Source organism: Delphinus delphis, chromosome 14 (assembly GCF_949987515.2).
Source record: "Delphinus delphis chromosome 14, mDelDel1.2, whole genome shotgun sequence".
NCBI classification, from domain to species: Eukaryota; Metazoa; Chordata; class Mammalia; order Artiodactyla; family Delphinidae; genus Delphinus; species Delphinus delphis.
The window spans coordinates 13,293,808-13,317,327 of NC_082696.1; the positions used below are offsets into that span (position 1 = coordinate 13,293,808).

The 23,520-nt window shown below is 36.2% G+C and overlaps 1 protein-coding gene and 1 long non-coding RNA gene across 3 annotated transcripts in view; one reads left to right on the forward strand and one right to left on the reverse strand.

The window, feature by feature from the left end:
• The window catches only part of RGS17 (regulator of G protein signaling 17), an 87,225-nt gene that overhangs the window by 33,256 nt on the left and 30,449 nt on the right, over positions 1 to 23,520 (forward strand). For both annotated transcript variants that reach the window (XM_060029749.1, XM_060029750.2), the window contains exon 2: positions 20,215 to 20,358. In XM_060029749.1, the coding sequence (XP_059885732.1) occupies positions 20,240 to 20,358 (119 nt within the window). In that variant the 5' untranslated portion in view covers positions 20,215 to 20,239. The remainder of the gene's footprint in view (positions 1 to 20,214; positions 20,359 to 23,520) is intronic.
• Positions 1 to 23,520, reverse strand: part of LOC132436837 (uncharacterized) — a 76,027-nt gene that overhangs the window by 2,733 nt on the left and 49,774 nt on the right. The window contains exon 2 of the long non-coding RNA XR_009521895.1: positions 20,169 to 20,234. This is a non-coding gene — a long non-coding RNA (uncharacterized lncRNA). The remainder of the gene's footprint in view (positions 1 to 20,168; positions 20,235 to 23,520) is intronic.

A 23,520-nucleotide genomic window follows, 5' to 3' on the forward strand; every position in this document is an offset into this window, starting at 1 on the left:
GGGTTGTTTGTTTTCTGATATTGAGCTGCATGAGGTGCTTGTAAATTTTGGAGATTAATCCTTTGTCAGTTGCTTCATTTGCCAATATTTTCTCCCATTCTGAGGGTTGTCTTTTTATCTTGTTTATAGTTTCCTTTGCTGTGCAAAAGCTTTTAAGTTTCATTAGGTCCCATTTGTTTATTTTTGTTTTTATTTCCATTTCTCTAGGAAGTGGGTCAAAAAGGATCTTGCTGTTATTTATGTCATAGAGCGTTCTGCCTGTGTTCTCCTCTAAGAGTTTTATAGACTCTGGCCTTACATTTAGGTATGTAATCCATTTTGAGTTTATTTTTGTGTATGATGTTAGGGAGTGTTCTAATTTCATTCTTTTACATGTAGCAGTCCAGTTTTCCCAGCACCACTTACTGAAGAGGCTGTCTTTTCTCCATTGTATATTCTTGCCACCTTTATCAAAAATAAGGTGACCATAGGTGCGTGGGTTTATCTCTGGGCTTTCAATCCTGTTCCATTGATCTATATTTGTGTTTTTGTGCCAGTACCATACTATCTTGATTACTGTAGCTTTGTAGTATAGTCTGAAGTCTGGGCGCCTGATTCCTCCAGCTGTTTCTCTTTCTGAAGATTGCTTTGGCTATCCGGGGTCTTTTGTGTTTCCATATAAACTGTGAAATTTTTTGTTCTCATTCTGTCAAAAATGCCATTAGTAGTTTGATAGGGATTGCATTGAATCTGTAAATTGCTTTGGGTAGTATAGTCATTTTCACAATGTTGATTCTTCCAATCCAAGAACATGGTATATCTCTCCATCTGTTTGTATTATCTTTAATTTTTTTCATCAGTGTCTTATAGTTTTCTGCATACAGGTCTTTTGTCTCCTGAGGTAGGTTTATTCCTAGGTTTTTTGTTGCAATGGTAAATGGGAGTGTTTCCTTAATTTCTCTTTCAGATTTTTCATCATTAGTATGTAGGAATGCAAGAGATTTCTGTGCATTAATTTTGTATCCTGCTACTTTACCAAATTCATTCATTAGCTCTAGTAGTTTTCTGGTAGCATCTTTAGGATTCTCTATGTATAGTATCATGTCATCTGCAAACAGTGACAGCTTTACTTCTTCTTTTCTGATTTGGATTCCTTTTATTTCTTTTTCTTCTCTGATTTCTGTGGCTAAAACTTCCAAAACTATGTTGAATAATAGTGGTGAGAGTGGACAATCTTGTCTTGTTCCTGATCTTAGAGGAAATGGTTTCAGTTTTTCACCATTGTGAACGATGTTGGCTGTTGGCTTGTCATATATGACCTTTATTATGTTGAGGTAAGTTCCCTCTATGCCTACTTTCTGCAGGGTTTTTATCATGAATAGGTGTTGAATTTTGTCAAAAGCTTTTCCTGCATCTATTGAGATGATCATATGGTTTTTCTCCTTCAATTTGTTAATATGGTGTATCACGCTGATTGATTTGTGTATATTGAAGAATCCTTTCATTCCTGGGGTAAACCCCACTTGATCATGGTGCATGATCCTTTTAATGTGCTGATGGATTCTGTTTGCTAGTATTTTGTTGAGGATTTTTGCATCTATGTTCATCAGTGATATTGGCCTGTAGTTTTCTTTCTTTGTGACATCTTTTTCTGGTTTTGGTATCAGGGTGATGGTGGCCTCATAGAGTGAGTTTGGGAGTGTTCCTCCCTCTGCTATACTTTGGAGGAGTTTGAGAAGAATAAGTGTTAGCTCTTCTGTAAATGTTTGATAGAATTCCCCTGTGAAGCCATCTGGTCCTGGGCTTTTGTTTGTTGGAAGAGTTTTAATCAGAGTCTCAATTTCAGTGCTTGTGACTGGTCTGTTTATATTTTCTATTTCTTCCTGGTTAAGTCTCAGAAGTTTGTGCTTTTCTAAGAATGTGTCCATTTCTTCCAGGTTGTCCATTTTATTGGCATATAGTTGCTTGTAGTAATCTCTCATGATCCTTTGTATTTCTGCAGTGTCAGTTGTTACTTCTCCTTTTTCATTTCTGATTCTATTGATTTGAGTCTTCTCCCTTTTTTTCTTGATGAGTCTAGCTAATGGTTTATCAATTTTGTTTACTTCTCCAAGAACCAGCTTTTAGTTTTATTGATCTTTGCTATTGTTTCCTTTGTTTCTTTTTCATTAATTTCTGATCTGATCTTTATGATTTCTTTCCTTCTGCTAACTTTGGCGTTTTTTTGTTCTTCTTTCTCTAATTGCTTTAAGTGTAAGGTTAGGTTGTTTATCTGAGCTGTTTCTTGTTTCTTGAGGTAGGATTGTGTTGCTATAAACTTCCCTCTTAGAACTGCTTTTGCTGCATCCCATAGGTTTTGGGCCATTGTGTTTTCATTGTCATTTGTTTCTAGGTATTTTTAAATTTCCTCTTTGATTTCTTCAGTGAGCTCTTGGTTATTTAGTAGTGTATTGTTTAGCCTCCATGTGTTTGTAGTTTTTACAGATTTTTTCTTGTAATTGATATTTAGTCTCATAGCATTGTGGTTGGAAAAGACACTTGATATGATTTCAATTTCCTTAAATTTACCAAGGCTTGATTTGTGACCCAAGGTATGATCTATCCTGGAGAATGTTCCATGAGCACTTGAGAAGAAAGTGTATTCTTTTTTTTCTTTTGGATGGAATATCCTATAAATATCAATTCAGTCCATCTTGTTTAATGCATCATTTAAAGCTTGTGTTTCCTTATTAATTTCATTTTGGATGATCTGTCCATTGGTGAAAGTGGGGTGTTAAAGTCCCCTACTGTGATTGTGTTACTGTCGATTTCCCCTTTTATGGCTGTTAGCATTTGCCTTATGTATTGAGGTGCTCCTATGTTGGGTGCATAAATATTTACAGTTGTTATATCTTCTTCTTGGACTGATCCCTTGATCATTATGTAGTGTCCTTCTTTGTCTCTTGTAATAGTCTTTATTTTTGAAGTCTAATTTGTCTGATATGAGAATTGGTACTCCAGCTTTCTTTTGATTTCCATTTGCATGGAATATCTTTTTCCATCCCCTCTCTTTCAGTCTGTATGTGTCCCTAGGTCGGAAGTGGGTCTCTTGTAGATAGCATATATACAGATCTTGGTTTTGTATCCATTATTCCACTCTGCGTCTGTGGTTGGAGCATTTAATCCATTCACGTTTAAGGTAATTATCAATATATATATTCCTATTACCATTTTTGTAATTGTTTTGGGTTTGTTATTGTAGGTCTTTTCCTTCTCTTGTGTTTCCTGCCTAGAGAAGTTCCTTTAGCATTTGCTGTAAAGCTGGTTTGGTGGTGCTGAATTCTCTTAGCTTTTGCTTGTCTGTAAAGGTTTTAATTTCTCCATGGAATCTGAATGAGATCCTTGCTGGGTAGAGTAAACTTGGTTGTAGGTTTTTCCCTTTCATCACTTTAAATATGTCCTGCCACTCCCTCATTTTCTTCTTTTTAAAAGAGCTTTTTATTTATCTGGAAACTAATCCTTTAAGCTATAAATTAGAATATTTTCTCCCACTTTGTCATTTGTCCATTGATTATGCTTATGATGGTGGTCTTTTTGTTTTGTTTTGTTTTTTGGCTTCGCAAAGTCTCTTATTTTTTCTTAAATTTGATCATGGTTTGTAAGACTTTCCCTTCTCCCATGTCATAAAGGAATTCACCTATGTTTTCTTGCAATACTTGTATATTTTCAATTTTTGCATTTATGTCTGGAATATATTTAGAGTAGATTCTGATATGTAGTTTGAAGATTTAATTCATTTTATCTCTTTCCAAATGGTGATTCATTTCTTCTAATACTATTTAAAAGAATCCTTTTCATTTTTATTCTATATTAAATTTCAATTTTTTTCTCTGTAAATGGGATCAATGTTGACTTGCTTTACCTGTGAATGCCAAATAAGAATGAACTTTTACAAAATAACAAGTCTAATTATTTTCAGTTTATTTAAAGCTAAGTTACCTAATTTGATTTATGTAAACCTTTGTAAATACAGCACAGTATAAAATGTGTGAATTTATTTATATTGCTACTTACTCATCATTTTGTAAATTCATCTAGTTGAAATAATCAGCCCAGTTTTGCTCTCTATTCTGATCAGCATCCAGGGAGGGCTGCTCATGGTTTCATGCTGAATTGCACTAACAGGGAAGCAGATGATGGTCTCTGCCTCAGGAAGCTTTTTTTCTTAATAGTGTATTTCAAAAGTAAGCCTCAAAGAATAGATTTTAGTTCCTTTCCCAACCTGAGGTTTCCATACAAAAGGCAGTCAATCAGTCAATGAACAATCTATCTTTGATACAAACAATGGATGGCTGTATGTACAAAAATCCTTTTTAAAATACTACCAATACAATTAATGATGAGACTAAAGATTGCTGACGATATCCAATTAACTAGGCCTAAGGGGGAATTTCTAATAAACTGCATCATGTTTATAACATCTATATACCTGGCAACTAGGAAGGCAGACTTTTTCCTGACAATTACAGAATTAAGGAGACTTTTTTTTTTTCATTCTACTCCACAGTCATTTCAGTATTGTTACTAGAGAACTTCAAATATTTCTGATATCCGTTCTGCTTTAACGGGGAGTTTTATTGTGAGGAAGCTGTTGAAAATGAACAGTGTTCTTAACATATTTTATGTTACTAGTTGAAAAAAAAGGCACAGAGCCGAACACAATGAAAGGGATGTATTATTAGGAGAAATGCTACTCATGTTGAATTAATTTTGTCTATGTGTTAAAACTCAGAAACACTGACTTGGGAGCAACAGAACACTGCTGACTTTTGGCTGTGCTGGCTGTGTGTGAATGAACAGCCAGGAGTAAATTGTTACACAATAAACCACAGAAAATACTATCAGTTTTGGAAATGTAAGGAATTGTGTAAATTTGTCTTATACATAGGGGCAGCTCTTTTCTTGAGGATAGCAAAGTTCATTTCCTCCTCAAAAGTTTTTTTAATGCTGAAAAAAATGCCTTCTTTGTATATTTCAAGAATGACATGAAACACTTATCTTAATAGTAGCAAAATACATCTGAATTCTAGCACACCTCTTAAGGTATATCCAAGTTTCGTTCCCATCTTATATTAGGTCAGGGTATCATACTTAGCAACAATAAGTAAAGATAAGAACTCCTTTCAGTACATTCTGTCATCAGTCAATCAGTACACAGAATACACATGAAAATGGGCCAACAGAGCAATCCTCACCGCTGGTAGCCATCATTTGCCCAATATCATCTCCCAACAAAGCTAGTTTTGACATTTGGTACAGACAGTAAGTGACAGAACATCACTACCCAATGTGTGGCCACATGCAATCCACGTGCTGATTTGCAAAACATTTCTTACTGGTTCACAACAAAGTAAGTAATGAAATGGAGAGGAAGCATCTAGAAATGTTCACAGCAATTTGAAAGAGTAATTTTATGTCTATTAAATCTAATAGTAAAAACTAATTGGGGCTTGTACATTGCTTTTTTAAAATTTATTATTTATTTTTATTATATTTGACCAAAGTATTGCTCCAAGGCTGATTGGAAATTTAAAAATGAAGAACAAACAAAAAAACACCCTGGTCCTTTACCATCAAGTGTGAGAGTCACTATTCTAAACCAGAGGATTAGTGAGCTGGGAAAGTGTCATAGATGAAGTAGGAATTATGATGGCAATCTGGCTAGCTAATGATACTTGACTACCTACTATTGTGTCTATCATTGTGCTTAGTTTCTTTCTCTCTCTCTCTCTCCCCCTATATATATATATGTATCAATGTACATATGTGAATACATTTTACATACGTATACATATACCATATAATGTACATATGTGGTATACAAGTATATATATATATATATATATATATATATACAGCACCATATATATACACATATATGTATATATCTGTGTATAGAGTATTTAATATCTTCACAATAACCCTGAACTTTGAAGTCAATATATATCGTGCCCATTTGACCTGATTATGTCCTGGATATTATTGCCAATGTCCACTTCTCCCCCTAGAGTTATTCTTTGTTAAAAATTAAACCAATAGAGTTTCTTTCATTACCAACATTCTTCCACGAATTTATGAGGATGGAGAATAATTATGGTTCCCCACCCCCTCACCCCCCCAAAAAAATAAAACCTGTTATTTCCTATCTCTTTTCTGTATTTCGGAGGGTACTTGGTGGGCAGCTGGGAATAGCTGTGTCAGTGGCTCCTGGGGAGAGCCTTTATTCCTTCATCATTGTACTCAGCCTTTCTAATAGCTGCTGCCCACTCTTCCTGGAATGAGTAAAAATGTTTTCCTGTGTGAATGAAGAGAGCTGATTGAATTGATTCCATCACTGGTGCACTTCCTGGAGATTGGTGTATTTATTTAAAAAAAAAAAAAAAAGGCTGAACGGTATGAACTTTATAACAGGCACCAGTTTGCTGAGTGAAGGGAAGTAATTATTTTGATTAAATAGATATAATGTGCTGAAGGGAAAGATGACCATAACCCTCTCTGACAAATTTTCACCTTGAGTAGAACAAGGGCTTTTGAACAGTTTACTGGTTCCCTGATTGTCTCTTTAAATGTTCTTTTAAAGATGTCTATGAGTATAAGACAAAATATATAGAATGTAACTTTGAAAAGAATAGGTAATATACTACCTCATATGCTGAATATGTCTGAGGAGTTGGCAAAGCAGAGCTGTAGTTCATATAGACGTGTTATGAAATGCAACAGAGAATCAGAGATAACCCACACCAGCTTAGGTGTAGAAAAAGATTTGAATAACACACAGGGATACGACATTAAACACAAACATAAATGGGATATATTTTGTATGTTTTAGATCCTTTTGGGGATGCTTCCACATGGCATTATTCTCTTTATTCCCATTTAACGTGTTTATATAAACAGTGCTCTATGTTGAATTTCCATAGCAATTATCCCTGCTTGTGTAACTATCTTAAATAATTACATGAATAATTACTATTAGGAGGAACAGTCTCTGGCACACCCTTTTTCCAAATGTTGTGATTTTGTTTTCTCTACTGAATTCTTTTTCTTTTCACATTTTAAGTCTTTTTTTTCTTTCCTTATGTTAACTTGCTTATCTTCTTTATGTGAATTGAAATAATGAGCATGTCTGCTCTCTGCAAACCAGTTTGATGAATCTCAAAATGAGTATGTCACAGAGAAGAAAGTGTTATCAGTACTTTCCTAAGTAAACACATTATGACTGCATATTAATCACTGGTATATTCTAGAATGGCACAATGACAGTAATAGACCATGCTAAGGAGTCTCATTGTCACCAGGCAGTGTTTATGACAAAATTGCCCTTACTGTAATGTAGTTTTGGTCCCATTTCTGAAACATTTACCTTAAGCTAATGCTACTGTTCTAAACTAAAGCAAAGCCTGAATGAATGAGGCAAAAATTGGATTTTTTTTTTTTTCTGGTACGCGGGCCTCTCACTGTTGTAGCGTCTCCTGTTGCGGAGCACAGGCTCCGGACGCGCAGGCTCAGTGGCCATGGCTCGCGGGACCCAGTCTCTCCGCGCACGCACGGCACGTGGACTCTTCCCGGACCGGCACACGAACCCGTGTCCCCTGCCTCGGCAGGGGGACTCTCAACCACTGCGCCACCAGGGAAGCCCAAGATTGGATTTTTAAAAGTGCTACTTTATCTGTATTGGTCTTCTAGACTTTCTGAAATTACCAAGTAATTGAATAACCTTCCCCTTCATTTTAACTGTGCAACTCTGGCCTCTGTCAGAGAATCTATCTACTCTCTCATGCTAGAAAAGCCTTCTCTTTCTCTGTTTCACTCATTTAACAAGCGTTGACTGACCTCACTGGTTCTCAAGGTTATGTATGTGGTGAAATTCCTGGAAAATATGGTGCTTTTTACCACCTATCATTTTGATGATATTAGCATCAAAATAGCTAAATTTTACATTTATGTATGGAATTAAATACTGGCTTATATTAGATTCCAAAATACACAAACATGAGTAGGTACCAACATTTTAAGAAGAAACAAAAGGGGGATAAACTTTATGAGAGAAATTTCTCCTCATTAAATTAACACATTCCCTCGGAGCAAAATAGAGGGTTGTTTCTATGACCTGCTCCAGCTCACAAAGTATCAGTTCTTAGTGGAATCTTAACTGAAACACATAAGTATTCTTTCATGTGTATCAAAAGTACCAAGGTAAATGGCCCAGACTCTGCCCTCAAAGAGCTCACAGTCTTGTAGGAAAAACTCACAAATGGCAAAGCTATAAAACAATATGGAGTTACAGGTCAGAGAAGGTCAAGCAGTGCTGGGCACCTTGCCACAGGCTGGAAGGGTCTGCAAAGATTGCCGTGAGGTAGCATCTCACGGTAGCTGCTGGGGATACCAAAACAGGCGAGACTCTACGATGTCAGAGTCCGGTTCTAATATAAACAGGCTTGTACACAATCACAGCTCAAAGTGGAAGGCACACAGTACTGTGTGACAGTGAGTGGGGAGAAAGGAAACAGAGAGAGGACGGCAAGTGAATGAACCTGACGGGGGAGCAGTTCAGCAAGCCTTCTGTGGTCTTTCCTTCCACCGGGTGCTTCCCTAGAATACACGATGTCTTTCCAACTCTCATGAATATACCTCCTCTACACACTGATCACGATGCCTCAGGTTCACAACTTAGCGTGGCCTGAACTGGCTTTAATGTATATTCATCACTTGTAAGTCCGTATTGTTCTGTATTGTTAAAATGCAAAATCAGATCCAGTACATCTGAGGTGGGATTGACATCCTCATTCCTATGAAGCTCCCAGGGAATGTGATGCTTCTGGCCCACAGCCCACACTTTGAATGGCAAGGGCCCAAGTTTTAACTGTTCATATGAGAACCTTGTAAAGTAAATCTATCATCTTTGCTGTTATATTTAAAAACGCATCATACAATTTTGAAGAAAATCATCAGGTATTTTTTGGTAAATAAATATGAAGACAGGGGCTTCCCTGGTGGCGCAGTGGTTGAGAGTCCGCCTGCCGATGTAGGGGACACGGGTTTGTGTCCCGGTCTGGGAAGATCCCACATGCCGCGGAGCGGCTGGGCCCGTGAGCCATGGCCGCTGAGCCTGCGCGTCCGGAGCCTGTGCTCCGCAACGGGAGAGGCCACAACAGTGAGAGGCCCGTGTACCGCAAAAAAAAAAAAAAAAAAAAAAAAAAAAAAATATATATATATATATATATATATATATGAAGACAGGTCTAGAGGTAATAATAATAGGAACAATGATTGTGATTACAGATTATTGAGTGCTGTTTCCCTGGCACACTGCTAAAGTTAGTAGTTATAATAGCAATATATATGTTTTCTATCCTTACAACTACTGAGTGAAGTAAGTATCACTCCCCATTTTACAAACTGAGGCAGACGTTAAGTAACTTAATGCCTTGTGGCCAGTACAAGGCAGCCCTTTGTGACTCCAGTCCAGATGTCTCTTACTGCAACACTCTAAAAAGCATGGTCAAAAGAAGAAAATAGGAAGTTGACAGAAGTGCAGAATCACAAGAGTAGAAATTGTGATGTTCTGTGGAATGGAAACGGCTGAATCTTCTGGGGACAAAACTTAGCAGCTGAGCTGCACAAGGTGCTCTTTGCAAACAGCCCTGTCAAATAATGCTTTTCAGCATGTGCGATAGATGCTCTGGAGCCAAAACAGGAAGAGGACTGACGTGGCTCTGATTCTGTACCTTAATGATAGAGGAAAGCACAGGAGGAACGAATTTTTAGTCTTTTTATATATTTATATGTTATGATACATATTTATGTGTTTATAAATATGTATGAAAGGATCATGAACATGGAGAATTGCTGACTCAACATAACGTGGCATTTTTAGCAAGCTTCATGGATAACCAAGGGAAAGGAACTGCATGGATGTATTCACTGATGGAACCAGATTCTAACCGCCAAAAGAGCGGACCAAGTCCTATTTTTAGTAATTCTTTTCTCTTCATGCACGAAGAGTTTACTTCTTGAATTTTTCAGAGTTTAATGCAATCATAAAATGGTGATTTTTGAAAACAGCACACTAAAAATTATCCCTCTCCGCGCCCCGCCCCCCGGCAAAAAAAAAGGAAAACTGGTTTGGATGCCACTCTTTTTAGATGAACAAGTCATGGGACAGGAAGTGATGCTGAAAGCTTGCTCCGTGACGTAGATATATGCTGGCTTAGCTGAAGCAGGGTAGCTATCAGACATTTTAAGTTGAGGAGTGGGTTGTTTTCCTTCACAGGGAAAATACATCACAACTAAGAATAAATATCAGTACGTGGTGAATTGCTTCCTTGTCCATCCCAGTGCTAAAAAGGGCCTCACAAATTTGGCTTATTTAGCAAATACCTTTTGGGGGCTAAACACTGAATCAACAACTATATGACAACACTGAATGCTTTCATTAAACATGACAAAATGGCTACAATTATCATGAAGTGTGATTGTGGGGTAGGAGTTGATTGTGGATACCGTGAGTCACTGGAGACTCAGTTCATTTACATGTGATAAAAATGACAGTGTTAGTGGTGAAATGGAAATCCAACCATTTTTCTTCACTGAATAAGCCTTTGTGTAGATCCCTGAGCTAGGAAGAGTCTAACCAATGGACACAAAAACTGTACAAGCCACCCTATAAGAAGTGAAATGAGCTCTCAGCAGGAAGAAAGTGTGGAAATCTTCAACATCTGTAGCCTGAAAACATTGTACCACACCAACTTTTGGGCGACATCATGAACAATGCTCTCCAGCATTACCTGGAGAGAGCTGTCACTATTAAGTACTTACTGTAGGTACAAGGATTTTTTCCAAGTATTTTACATGTTCAATCCACTTAACCCTTATAGTAGTAATGGTGTACTGATGTGTCCTATTACAATCAATAATTATCTGCAGATAAGGACACTGGGACACAAAGAGATTAAATAACTAACCAAAGGGCATCCAGTTGATGATAGAGGCAAGATCTGGACACAGCCCAACTCCAGAAGTTGTTTAATCACCGTATTGTAGTGCAGCTTGGCGGTGGGGATGGAGGATATTGTCATCGGTGTATTTCTAAGTTTGAGTTCTAGAAATATTGTTACACCAAGAGTGAGATGATAAATCACTAATATTGAGTGCAGAGTCAGTTCTTTTCCAATTCAGCCTAATTTTCCAAAATTGGTAATCTCACAGCAGCAGCATCTTGACCATTAAGAAAGATGCAGGAATATCCTTTTTCTTCTAAAGTTAGGATATGTAAAATAATTAGTCTTATGTTTATGCATTAATATATCAAAATACCAAGCAAATTTTCTGTGGGTCTCTTAAGATAAAGTATGAATGTTTCATCTAAGATAAAATGTAAATGTTCACATTACAGTGGGCCATTCAGGCTTCAATTCTCTAGACTTCCTGAATATGAGTTTACTCCCATCCTCTGTGAAGGATGATTCGGGAGAGGACATGGAGTCCTGTTGAAACTTAATAATGTGTCTTAGAGCTATAAGAATTTGTATGCAAATCTTCCATATTTCTGCCTTAGGTAACTTCCAAAACTTCCCAAATTTCTGCCTTGGGAAAATAGATATTTTTAATAATCAGAGAAATCATTCGTACTCACCATCATCAATACTCAAAATTCGTACTCACCATCATCAATACTCAAAATTAATATTGCATCTAATATTTTGTATCGAGGTATAGTTGATGTACAATATCATGAGCATCTATTGACAGAAAACATTGCTAAATTCCAGGAAAACCAATATATGAGAAATATATTTTTTCTCTCCTTCCCCATTAGAGTTTTACAACCCACTTGGGAAACAATACGTAAACAAAAAAGATGAAGAAATACCAGGAAATACTCAAGGATTGACAAGACGATCGACAAGAGTACAAATTGAAAAAATAACAGGGGTTCCTCATCTCCCTCCCAACTGTATTTTGAAGAGAGTTCTCAGCTTGGGCAGCCCATTTTAAGAATAGTAACTTCAGAACTACGAACAGTTCTCTCAGTCTAACCATTCATGTAAATTTAAGACCCCTGTAGATCAACCTCTTTCCGAATGTCCAGCCTTGGCTTGAATGTTCAAGAAAGCTTGACTTGATACTAACCTCACAGGTAAATTAAGATCTTACCTGAGTATCAGACAGACTTTCTATTTGTGAAAGCAAAACTCTCTCAGTTGCTTCTGTTTATAAATCCATCTTCTAACATTTGGGATCTTACAAAGCAGACTGACATTGTCTTCTACTTGGTATCACTTCAAATGCTAGATAATTATGATTCTGATTATATGAATCTCCTTTAAACACTTTTGTTCTAAGAGTAGTATTCTTATGAGATTTTCTTTTTAGTTTTGTTTCTTTTTAACTCTCCTTCTAGTTTTCTAAGCAAATTTCATTTTCGTTCTTAAATTATGGGGGCCAAAATTGAACATAATAACTTAACCAGCCCAGAGAAGACTTATCACCAGTTTGTTTTAGAAAACATGTTTTTATTAATGCATTCTAAATTTCCATTAACTATTTTGTTTACATCATACTGTTGATTAATACTGAATTTATTGTCCAGTAAATCACCTAGATATGCTCCTATTAAGCCATGTTTCTCCCATCTTAGTCTTCTGCAGTTTTTTAAAATCTAAGTTCATATCCTTATATTTATCCTTTTGAATTTCATCTTGTTTTATTTGGCTCATTGCTCAAACTGTAAAGATTTTTTTTAATTGAGATATAATTGACGTATAACATTGTAAATTTAAGGTGTACAGTGTGTTGATCGGATACATTTATATGTTGCAATATGATTACCTCTGTAGTGTTAGCTGACACCTCTGTCCCATCACATAATTATCATTTCTTTTTTTGTGGTGAGAAAATTTAAGATCAAGTCTCTTAGCAACTTCAAGATATACAATACAGTAGTGTTAACTATAATCACAATGCCATGCATTAGCTCTCCAGAACTTATTCATCCTCTTACTTCAAGTTTGTACCCTTTGACCAACATCCCCCCAATTCACCCACCCCCCATTTTCTGGTAACTATGATTCTACTCTCTGTTTTTATGAATTCAGCTTTTTTGGATTCTACATATAAGTGATATCATACAGTATTTGTCTTTCTCTGTCTGCCTTATCACATTTGACATAATGCCCTCAAGGTTCACCCATGTTGTCGAAAATGGCAAGAAGTCCTTCTTTCTCATGGCTGAATAATATTCCAGTGTGTGTGTGTGTGTGTGTGTGTGTGTGTGTGTGTGTGTGTGTGTGTATGTGAGACACCTTCTTTATCCATACATCCATTGATGGACATCTAGGTTGTTTCCATATCCTGGCTTTTGTGAATAATGCTGCAATAAACATAGGAGTACAAATATCTTTTTCTTTTTTTTAAACATCTTTATTGGAGTATAATTGCTTTACAATGTGGTGTTAGTTTCTGCTGTATAACAAAGTGAATTAGATATACATATACATGTATCCCTATATGCCCTCCCTGTTGTGTCTCCCTCCCACCCTCCCTATTCCACCCCTCTAAGTGGTCACAAAGCGACGAAGTGAGGGAGTGGTATTGACATATGTACACTACCAAATATCTTTTTGATATCATGTTTTCATTTCCTTTGGACATATACTTAGAGGTGAGATTGCTGGATCATATGGTAGTTATATTTTTAATTTTTTGAAGAACCTCCATACTGTTTTCTATAGTGGCTGAGGCAATTTACATTCCTACCAATACTGCACAGTCGTTCCCTTTTCTCCACATTTTTGGACAACACGTTCTCTCTCATCTTTTTTTGATGACAGCCATTCTAACAAGTGTGAGGTGATATCTCATTATGGTTTAGATTTGCATTTCCCTGATGATCAGTGATGTTGAGCATCTTTCCATCTGTTTGGTGGACATTTATGTGTCTTCTTTGGAAAAATGTCTCTTCAGTTCATCTGCTCATTTTTTAGCCAGATTGTTTGTCTTTTTGTTATTCAGTGGTATGAGCTCTTTGTGTATTTTGGAAATTAACCTCTTATCCATATATGGTTTGCAAATATTTCCCCCATTCTGTAGATTGACTTTTCATTTTGTCTATTTTTTTCTTTTGATGTGCAGAAGCTTTTTAGTTTGATGTAGTTCTGCGTGTTGATTCTTGCTTTTATTGCATAAAGATGGTTTTGATCATTGCATCCAATCCTGAAAAAAGGGAAGAAGCAACGTGGGGTAAAATGGTGCACAACCGGAAGTGAGATCAGAATTTTCTCTTCATTTCTTGGAAGATACAATTACTTCACAACAGAAGGAAAGCCCTCTCTGATCACTGTCTCATATAAAGCTATATTGTATGTGTGTGTGTGTGTGTGTGCATGTGTGTGTGTGTGTAGAAAAAAATATATATAAGTACAAAAGACAATAAAAAAATACTCCTGCATCCAATACCCCAATTTAACAAATATTAGTATTTTGTTTTGTCTCAGATTTTTAAAAAGATTATCAGATAAAGTTAAAATCCTGTCTCCTCCAATCACATTCCCATCATAATTCTCCAGTATCAACCAAAGTCATGGATCTTGTTCATGAGTTTTTATCACTTTGCTGTATATATTACCCAGAAAAAAAATACGATTTATATTTTGTATACTTATGAAAATTTTGTTAATGATACAGGCTGTATCTAATTTTTGTTTTTAATTCTTTTTATTACTTTTTTTTTTTTTTTTTTGCGGTACGCGGGCCTCTCACTGTTGTGGCCTCTCCCGTTGCGGAGCACAGGCTCCAGACGCGCAGGCTCAGTGGCCATGGCTCACGGGCCTAACCGCTCCGCGGCATGTGGGATCTTCCCGGAACCGGGACACGAACCCGCGTCCCCTGCATCGGCAGGCGGACTCTCAAACCACTGCACCACCAGGGAAGCCCTGTATCTAATATTTTGCAGCTATTTTTTCCATTCAACATTGTTTTATAGTCTTCTCAAATTGTTTCATATAGATTTAAATTATTCATTTTAAGTGCTGTTTTATGTATCACCATACAGTGACTTCACCATTTTGTATTCATTCCTGAAAAGATGAAAATATAGATTGTTTCTAATTTAAGGTAATAAAAATACTGTAATTAGTGTCTTCATATGCATATGAAGACACTAATTACAGTATTTTTATTACCTTATACAGTTTCAAAGTATAAACATGAAAGTGGAATTTGTTATAAGTTATGTATATTGTTAACTACATTGTTACATAGTCAATGTTACTCTTCAAAATGATTGTATGAGAGCTTTTCATTACCCAAGTTCTCTCCCCAGATTGGTATTGTGTGACTTTTTACCTGTCAGAAATTTGGATATGAAATAATTTTTTTTATTTAAATTTCCCTAGTCACTAGTTTTGACCATCTATTCATCTAATCTGGGGTATTTGTATTTTCCTCTTCTGTAAACAGTCTGCACATTTCCTTTGCGTATTTTTCTATTAGGTTATTTGTATTTTTAAACTGTGATGTGTTACGTATATGCTATAGATATTAGTCCTCTGTATTTTCCAGTCTGCTTCTCAGTTTTTTACTTTATGTTCTTTTATTTGTTCAAAGGTTTTTGATAAATTAGCTGTATCAAAAATCATCTTTTCCCTTTTGGCTTGGTTTTGTAAGAAATCCTTTTCCTGCTCTGAAGCTATTAGTGCTTTCTTCTATATATTTTTTCCCCCAATAATTAGATTACATTTATTTTTAAAAACATTTTAAAATTGAAGTATAGTTGATTTACAGTGGTCTATTAGATTCTGGTGTACAGAATGATTCAGTTATACAGTGATTCAGCTATACATACAGTTATACAGTGATTCTGTTATACATGTACATATATTCTTTTTCATACTCTTTTTCATTATAGGTTATTAGAAGATATTGAATATAGTTCCCTGTGCTATACAGTAGGACCTAGTTGTTTATCTATTTTATATATAGTTTGTATCTGCTAATTCCAAACTCCTAATTTATCACGCCCCTTTTCCCCTTTGGTAACTAAGTTTGTCTTCTATGTCTGTGAGTCTCTTTCTGTTTTGTAAACAAGTCCATTTGTATCATATTTTAAATACCACATATAAGTGATATCATATGATTTTTGTCTTTCTCTGTCTGACTTACTTCACTTAGTATGATAATCTCTAGGTTCATCCATGTTGCTGAAAATGGCATTGTTACATTCTTTTTCATGGCTGAGTAGTATTCTGTTGTACATATATATACCACATCTTTATCCATTCATCTGTTGATGGACATTTAGGTTGATTCCATGTCTTAGCTATTGTAAATAGTGCTGCTATGAATATTGGGGTGCATGTATCTTTTCAAATTAGAGTTTTTTCCAGATATATTCCCAGGAGTGGGATTGCTGGATCATATGGTAACTCTATTTTTAGTTTTTTAAGGAACCTCCATACTGTTCTCCATAGTGGCTGTATCAATTACATTCCTACCAGGAGTGTAGAAGGGGTCCCTTCTCTACACACCCTCTCCAGCATATATTGTTTGTGGACTTTTTAATGATGGTCATTCTGATTGGTGTGAGGTGATACCTCACTGTAGCTTTGATTTGCATTTTTCTGATAATTAGCAATATTGAACATCATTTCATGTGCCTATTGGCCATCTGTATGTCTTCTTTGGAGAACTGCTTATTTAGGTCTTCTGCCCATTTTTCGACTGGGTTGTTTGTTTTTTTGTTGTTTAGTTGTATGAGCTGTTTGTATATTTTGGAAGTTAAGCTCTTGTTGGTCGCATTGTTTGCAAATATTTTCTCCCATTCTGTAGGTTGTCTTTTCGTTTTGTTTATGGTTTCCTTTGCTGTGCAAAAGCTTATAAGTTTGATTAGGTCCCATTTGTTCATTTTTGTGTTTATTTCTATTGCCTTGGGAGAACGACCTAAGAAAACATTGCTATGATTTATGTCAGAGAATGTTTTGCCTATGTTCTCTTCCAGGAGTTTTATGGTGTCCTGTCTTCTATTTAAGTCTTTAAGCCATTTCGAGTTTATTTTTGTGTATAGTGTGAGAGTGTTCTAACTTCATTGATTTACATGCAGCTGTCCAGCTTTCCCACCACCACTTGGTGAAGAGACTGTCTTTTCTCCATTATATATTATTGCCTTCTTTGTTGAAGATTAATTGACCTTAGGTGTGTGGCTTTATTTCTGGGCTCTCTATTCTGTTCCATTGATCCATATGTCTGCTTTTGTGCCAGTGCCATACTGTTTTGATTACTGTAGCTTTGTAGTATTGTCTGAAGTCTGGGAGGGTTATGCCTCCAGCTTTGTTCTTTTTCCTCAGGACCACTTTGGCAATTCTAGGTCTTTTGTGATTCCATATAAATTTTAGGATTATTTGTTTTAGTTCTGTGAAAAATGTCATGGGCAATTTGATAGGGATCACATTAAATCTGTAGATTGCTTTGGGTAGTATGACCATTTTAAGAATATTAATTCTTCCAATCCAAGATCATGGGATAGTTTTCCATTTCTTTAAATCATCTTCAGTTTCCTTTATCAATGTTTTATAGTTCTCAGCATATAAGTCTTTCACCTACTTGGTCAGATTTATTCCTAAGTATTTTATTTTATTTTTTTGATGTGATTTTAAAAGGGATTGTTTTTTACTTTCCCTTTCTGATATTTCATTGTTAGTGTAAAGAAATGCAACAGATTTCTGTGTGTTAATCTTGTATCCTGATACCTTGCTGAATTCATTTATTAGTTCTAGTAGTTTTTGTGTGGAGTCTTTAGGGTTTTCTACATACAGTATCATGTCATCTGCATATAATGATAATTTTACCTCTTCCCTTCCAGTCTGGATAACTTTTATTTCTTTTTCTTGTCTGACTGCTGCACTATTTTGCTGTCAGTGCTTGTTACTCCTCTGTGGGTAATTCAGCTTATATCTTTATTTTGGAGTTCTGTGGTTCTATTTTTATGCATATATGTGTGGATTTACTTTTATTTTATAAATTCTGCTGAGCATGTGGTATGCTCTTTCAATGTAAGGCTTTTGTTTGTTTTTTCCTTCCAGTTCTGGAAAGGTTCCAGCCAGTATCCTTGAAAATACTTCCCATTAATATTCTCTGTTAATACTCTACTGATGATGAAAATCTTGTTGGACACATAGGGGAGTCTTTCAATGCTACTGCTATGCTTGTCTCAATTCCCTTGTTTATGTTTCATCTTTTTATCTCTTTTCACTGGATTCTGGGTACAGTCCTTGACACCTATTCTCTTGGGGGTGGCTTTGGGAAATTATTATTCCATCTGAATCTTTTTAATGGCTATGTGTTTTGTTTCTATATTTTCCATTTTTCATTCTGTCTATTCTTGTTTCATTTTTGCCTATATTTGTTCTTATAATTTCTTGTTCTCTTATATGAACACTTTTTTCCTTTATCACATTGTTTATATTAAACATATGTTTATTACACTAATTTTGGATGATTCTGTTATTTGCATTTGCTCAGGAATATATTCATTTCATGATTGTTGAGTTGGTTTTCTGTTTTTAGTGTTAATTGGATTTTTTGCTTTCAGGCAACACACTGAGTAAGAGGTGTATTTCTCGCTCTCACTCTTTATAATGCTTCTTAGTTGTCTCCACTAGTCCCCCAAGACCTTCAGTCCCAAAGTAGCTCTTTCACTGGCATCTCAGGATTTCCTCCCATCCAGGAATGGCTTTGGAGACATCCTTGGCCCAGTCACAGAACCTGTGGGCTGTTTGGCTTAGGTCAGGTTTCATTGGCTCTCTATGCATCCCCTCTCTCCTGCAGCTAGGTACCATTGATGGTACAGATAGTTTTTTTAGCATCTTTTTATGAGTGGCAGAAACCCAGCTGCTGATTTTATTCAGGTAAAACTCCGGTCTGAACTCTGGTCTCCCACTACTCACAGTGGAGCATTTTTTACCCCACTAGAGTTTGGAACCTTTGCACCTTTCTGTTCCCATACCTGAATTACAAAATGACTGTGACTTTACCCCCATTTATCTACCATTGTGGTTTTCTCATCTGCTTCTGGTCTAAAGAGATGTTTATCTTATTTTTAAGAATACAGTATTTTTTAAAGTATCTATCATTGTATTCAGAACTGAAAATGTATTTTTTAAAGCATGAGCTCACAATGCCAAAAAAGCTCAAAGTACTTTATGTTTTTAACAAGCATTGTTCTCAGTCATACGTATGACAATATATATGTGTGATTTACATACATTGTGTATTTGTGAAAATATTACTCAGTAGAATTCATTCCTTTTTCTAAAAGTTCATGCTAAATTTTATATTAGTCTACTAAATAAAACTTGATTTTTTTATCACCAACTAACTCCTAGATCAGTGTTGGTCTTCTAAGTCTGTAGCAACTCACTTGGCTGCATCTGTAAAGTCACAGGTAGGGCAGCCTGCACCTCAGTATTCTTCTTACCTGCCATGATATATAAATTCCACCAAAGTGATTCTCCTGGATTTGATAAATGTTTAGTCTTTCCACGGTTATCTACTAAATGAAAATAAATTTTGAGCAGTGCAGGACAGGGAGGTGATGCCTTTGCTACAGGGACACCTAACACAGAGTAAGGCATTTTGCCCATACTATCAAGAGAAGGCCCCTGGACGCTGAGCCAGAGTACCAAAAAGGAGACTGTATGTTTTAAAAGGAGATGAGAGAGGACCAAAAACAAACTGTTCTTCACCATGTTATAGAGTTAGAAACCTTGCAGCAATGATTTGTAAAGCTCAAATAACTGTATTGTAAATAAGAACAGAGAAACGAGTTATTCATACCCCCATAACCATTTAAAGGCGTTCATAAAGGCAAGCAGGTGTAATCATCCTTGAGTACAGAAGGAAGTTAAAAATAACTTTTCAAACCTTATCATATTTACCTTGCCAACTGATTCTGATTACGTGGCAACACTTACCAAGATTGTATGTAGCAGATAATGGTAGAAGTTTGTTCCCAAAGTTTTTAGAATGTTCGCCTTAAAAAATTTCTGGGGAATTTTCAACTTGACTGCTAACGCTTATTCATTTTTACCTTTTCTCAAACTATCTTTTCCTGACCCCTCAATTAAATTATGCTTCCTTCAGCACAGGCGACTTACCCTTTTCATAATTTTTTCAGACCTTATGTTTTCTCTCTTCTTTCAGCCAACTGGGCACTGCAGTAGCTGAAATGCGAAAAAGGCAACAGTCACAGAATGAAGAAACACCTGCTGTGTCTCAAGCACCTGGAAACCAGAGGCCCAACAATACGTGTTGCTTTTGTTGGTGCTGTTGTTGCAGCTGCTCCTGGTATGTCTTCTTATCTGTGTGATACCGCACCTGAGCTGGGTCATAACTGGCGTGAACCTGCACGTCAGCTCTCGGGACCATAGAAACTTCTCAATCTGTCTTTTTTTCTTCCTTTACAAGTAGGAATTACTGGAAACGATCGTTGGTTTAATGCACACATTTCCATAAGCAAAATATCATATTTCCTCAAAATCTACAATATAATTGGTAGTAAGGTAAAGAGTGAAAAATTGTTTTATATCATGGTTTTCTCCACCCATGCTTCTTAAAGGTATGGGTAAAGATAAGATTACGGCTATATATTTACTGAACAGTAAACAACATTCTCCCATGTTACAGAAGGTGCAAGAACACTAATATAACCTCTAGTAGTATTGTATGTAGTATTCAGGGTAGTGTTTTAGTTCTCTGCTATTCCACGTGGTGTTGATTGTTCTGTCACAGAGTTGGGTGGCAACTTCAGCCACAGACTCCTGAAAAGGACAGAAGAAGAAGCGCCACAGACTCATGTCCACAGATCTAAAAGGCCAGGGGCTATGATGGGTATGAAGGCCAAGTCAGTTCATTAAAAACTCTGAACTTAGAGCCAGAGAACCTGCTTTCCATTGCGGTTTTGTCCCTGACAGGCTCTGGGACATCAGACAAAGTTGTAATCTCTGCTTTTTGGTTTTCTCACCGGCAAAGTGATAAAGAGTCAGACAAGTTGGTTTTCAAGGTCCTGTCTCGTACTAAATGTCCATGGTTCAGGCACCTTAGAAAACCTGCTTTAGTTCCAAATTCCCAAAGTCTTCAAATAAGAAAATCAGTGAGACCCAGAGTCCTGAGATTTACAAAGATGAGATTCCTCGGGGCGGGAGCGGGGGGATGCTAGACTTAATGGAATTTCCATAGAACCACACGTTTCCGGGTACTGTAAGATCCAATTCACAGGTGGATATTTTGGGTTAGCAGTGGTCTGTTGGATCTCCATGACCTGTTTCAAAACCCTAAAGAAAGGCCCAGATGCTTGAGTCATCTTCTCACACATGATCTCTACAGTTTCTCAATGTCCATATTATGATGGTTGGTGTTATGATATAGTGGCATAATGTTCTACCACAGTGGCCAAAAGAGAAGATGAAATATGTAATGCTCCCGTGGCAGCCTTGGTGTTGGACAAGCTCTGAGCTCTCTAGGAAACTTCATTTCCAGAAAAACCATCCGATATTGTAGCAATCTGGAACGTTTAAAGTAGTTTTTATAGATATCAAAATTGCTTCCCAGATGATGATTCTTTTTTGGGTAAAGTCATGTACGATTCCTTTTTCTTTCATTCTTAAGCCTCAAATTCAGCATTTCAGATGGAGGCAACAGAGTCCTAGAGGAGAGAACTATTTCAATGCAACTGTGTCATATTTTTCTCTCTCATTCCTCAAAAGATCAGCTAGCTCTGGTCTTAATCTGTGAAATACGGGGTAGTGACTTAATATGGTGGTTCTGGAGTCGGACTGCCTGGGTTCCAACTCTTCATCTTTCACTATTTGTTTGACTTTCAGCAAGTTGCTTAGTGTCTGCAGATTCCTCATCTATCAAATGACAGTAATAAGAATCCCTACCTCATAAGATTGCTTTAAACATTAAATGAAGTAAAACCCATACAAGCTGAGAACAGTGCCTGACTCACAGTGTGCATTTAATAAGAGTTAGTTACTGGGCTATGGAACACTTCATATCGGGAAAATAAAATCTCTTTAAAGAAGACCTGGCTCCAAACCATGTATATATTTTTTTAAAGATCAGCTTGTAAATACAATACAAAAAATTATCTTGGAAAGGAAAACTATTTTATTTTGAAGTTCATATGAAAGGTCACAAATATATTGTTACATCGTGCTGACGATTATATTTCTATTTCTCACTTGCTCTGCGCCATGTTCCAGTAATTAGTATATAATTTTGTTTGCCTGCAGAAACTTATTTCTGAATAGCTTCAGGATTAACACACCAAACGCTGAAGGTCTTTTGTGCAATATTTGCTGTCAAACAGATGTGTAGTGAGATTTGCTTTTATCTGTCCTACAGATATTTAGCAAGACTTGCTTTTATTGATTCTTAAAGTGCACATTAAATAACAAAATAGTCAACGTGAGCTCGTGAGCATCAGGTTGTCACAGAACACAGACTATGGATGGAGAACAAAACAGCTTTTGGAAGCTGCATTAACTCTCCACACGTCTAGGGCAACAGGTATTTGGACCCTAAACACGTGGTGCCTTGGATGCATGTTCTATTAGTTTTAGACGAGAGAGTATTGTTAAGAACTATGTTTGCTAATAATGAATCATGGACACTCAAGTCCAGGCCATAAAACGCAGAGTCTGTAAACGTATGCCTTCTTTACATGATAAATGATAGGTAAGGTCATTTCTAACGTAAGCAACTATTTTAAAAAACAAGAAGGAAGGTTAAATTGCATTTTAATTGTAACTCTGTTATCTCAGTATAAATGGAGATGTCCTTTACACATGCATTTTTAGAGCATCATAATTTTTGCATTTTGAGTTTAGGGGAAAAAAATTATAAAGTCTTATTAGAGTGGAAAAAAAAAAAAAGAAAGAAAGCAATGTTCTTCAAATTTTCCAGGCTAGGGAAAAGGAGTATAACAAAAAGAAACACTAAAAAAAATGTAATTTAGGGACAAAAAGTTAGAAATAAAAGTATGAAGTAACTGTCATTCGTAAATAGGAATAGTTGCCATGTAGCTGATTTTACCTCCTTTTAAGGAAATAGAGTGCTAAGAAAATAAATTTCTATATCTAGTAATAAATATAAATACCTCACTCAAGCCTCACATGATGGGTTTTTAAAACAACTTAGTATTTTCCTCAAATTTGCATTTCTCATTCATATTTCATCATCAGCTCCTCTCTCATGTTTAAATTTATTCCTGCCTTTATAAAATTACCACTATGCTTTATTTTGGGTGGTGATACAGATCATAAATACATAACTGCTGAATAGTTCCACAGTTTCCTTCAAAAATCTCAAAAGTTAGGATTACTTCACAATGTCCTCTGTCCCTGTCAAGGAACCACTTCCTTCCCCAAATCCATCTATCTCCCTTTTCTCCCCAGAGCCCTCCATTTCAAGAAGAGAAAGCAAAGGAATGAGGTTGAGACCGTT